At 56.3% G+C, this 1,612-nt stretch overlaps 2 protein-coding genes across 2 annotated transcripts in view; both read left to right on the forward strand.

Moving 5' to 3' along the window:
• The window catches only part of LOC103612825 (acrosin-like), a 2,594-nt gene extending 1,544 nt beyond the window's left edge, over positions 1-1,050 (forward strand). The window contains exons 3-5 of the mRNA XM_008630536.1: positions 22-167; positions 629-830; positions 956-1,050. Of these exons, the coding sequence (XP_008628758.1) occupies positions 22-167; positions 629-830; positions 956-1,050 (443 nt within the window). The remainder of the gene's footprint in view (positions 1-21; positions 168-628; positions 831-955) is intronic.
• Positions 1-1,292, forward strand: part of LOC103612817 (acrosin-like) — a 215,346-nt gene extending 214,054 nt beyond the window's left edge. The window contains exon 6 of the mRNA XM_017730051.1: positions 1,165-1,292. The gene's annotated coding sequence lies outside the window, so the exon portion shown is untranslated. The remainder of the gene's footprint in view (positions 1-1,164) is intronic.
• Positions 1,293-1,612: the final 320 nt, after the last annotated feature.

Here is a 1,612-nt window from a genome sequence, read left to right on the forward strand (position 1 = left end):
CATGCCTTTCTCTGCGCAGAGCTCAAAACTCAAGTGATGTCCTACAGGAGGCCAAGGTCCAGCTCATTGATACCAAGATCTGCAACAGCAGCAGCTGGTACGCTGGGGAAATCCACACCCACAACCTGTGTGCTGGTTACCCACAGGGCACCATCGACACCTGCCAGGTAGGAGCGTGCCACGAGCCCCTCAGCCCCCAGCAGCGCGGGCAGCCCGGGCAGCACCGCCCCAACACAGCCCAGGGCCTGCTCTGCCCGGCCACTCAGTCGCCCTCCCAGCCCCGGCTCCCCACCGCTGTGGGGGCTTCCCGCACACTCCCCAGCCACACCTGCTTGCCCAGGGCCCCCTTGTGCCAGAAAGCCCAACTAGTGTTCTTGGCAACCCAGAGATCCAGGTGCCAAATATCCATCCTCTGCACATCCAGGAGCCCTGTGCAGAGAGGACAGAGAGCACTACTTTACAGGACCCCAAGCCTCTTGCAGATGGGTTTCTGGAGGCTCCAGCCCCTGAGCAGAGCCTTGCTCTGCCCGGAATGCAGCTCTGGCAGGGGCTGTGGGAGACACAGAGACAGCCCCAATGCTGACAGGGACCACCCAACACCACCTTAATCCTGTCTGCTCCCCTGCAGGGTGACAGCGGTGGTCCTCTCATGTGCCAAGACAACAACGCTGATTCCTGGTGGGTCATTGGAGTGACCAGCTGGGGGAAAGGCTGCGCCAGAGCAAGGCGTCCTGGAGTCTACATCTCCACTCAGTTCTTCTATGACTGGATCCTATTCCAGATGAGCCTGAGCCCAGATGGAAATTCTTCTCCAACATCACGGGCGTGTAGTAATTTTTTGACCATTTCACACCCCTGGTCTCATTATATTACCATCCCACAACCCTCTCAGAAGCCATGGCCAAGACCACCCCTCTCTGAAAAGTTGTCTCCAAGATTACCTCTGTCTCAAAAGTCGTGTCCAAGGCCAACTGCCTCTCAAAAGCCTTGGTCGAGAGCAACACCCTCTCCAAAACCAAGGCCAATTACAACAACATTGGGCAAAGTTAACTCCTGCCCATTTCCCATGAAGATTCTGGTGGAATTCTTTACTCGAGTGAAGCAACTCCTCCAGCAGATTCTTGGGCAAAACACATCTTAAGCAGCAGGACAGGCAACATCCAGAGCTTGCTGCAGTGTACAGCAACCATTTCCTTCTGGGGCAATGCCTGCTGATCCAAAGGCAGCATCAGTGTCAAAAACCTGCTCTGTCCTGCCCACACTCTTCTGTGTTCAGGCAGACAACACGGTTGACTTACCTGAAGTAAAGTTGCCTATGGTCGCAGGGAACCATCTTTTCAGTGCAATTCCAACTCCTGGGCAAGGCAAGGACTGCCACGCTCAGCACCCGCAGAAGGAGCCATTGGGCACAAAGGGACAGAGTGGCTCCAAAGAGCTCCCAAGTGCCTGGGCAGAGAGGAGAGTGCTCTCAGCCACCATGGGCTGCAGGAACCTGGTACATCAAGCCTAGCAAGGGGATAGGAAAGGAGCAGACACCTTGGGCGTGGTGCTCAAAGACACATGGGCTGGGCATTAAGGCCCAGGGTGTGAGCCTGGGCTAAGGGAACACCAC

The sequence above is a fragment of the Corvus brachyrhynchos genome, unplaced genomic scaffold (genome assembly GCF_000691975.1).
Source record: "Corvus brachyrhynchos isolate BGI_N302 unplaced genomic scaffold, ASM69197v1 scaffold101, whole genome shotgun sequence".
Lineage (NCBI taxonomy): Eukaryota > Metazoa > Chordata > Aves > Passeriformes > Corvidae > Corvus > Corvus brachyrhynchos.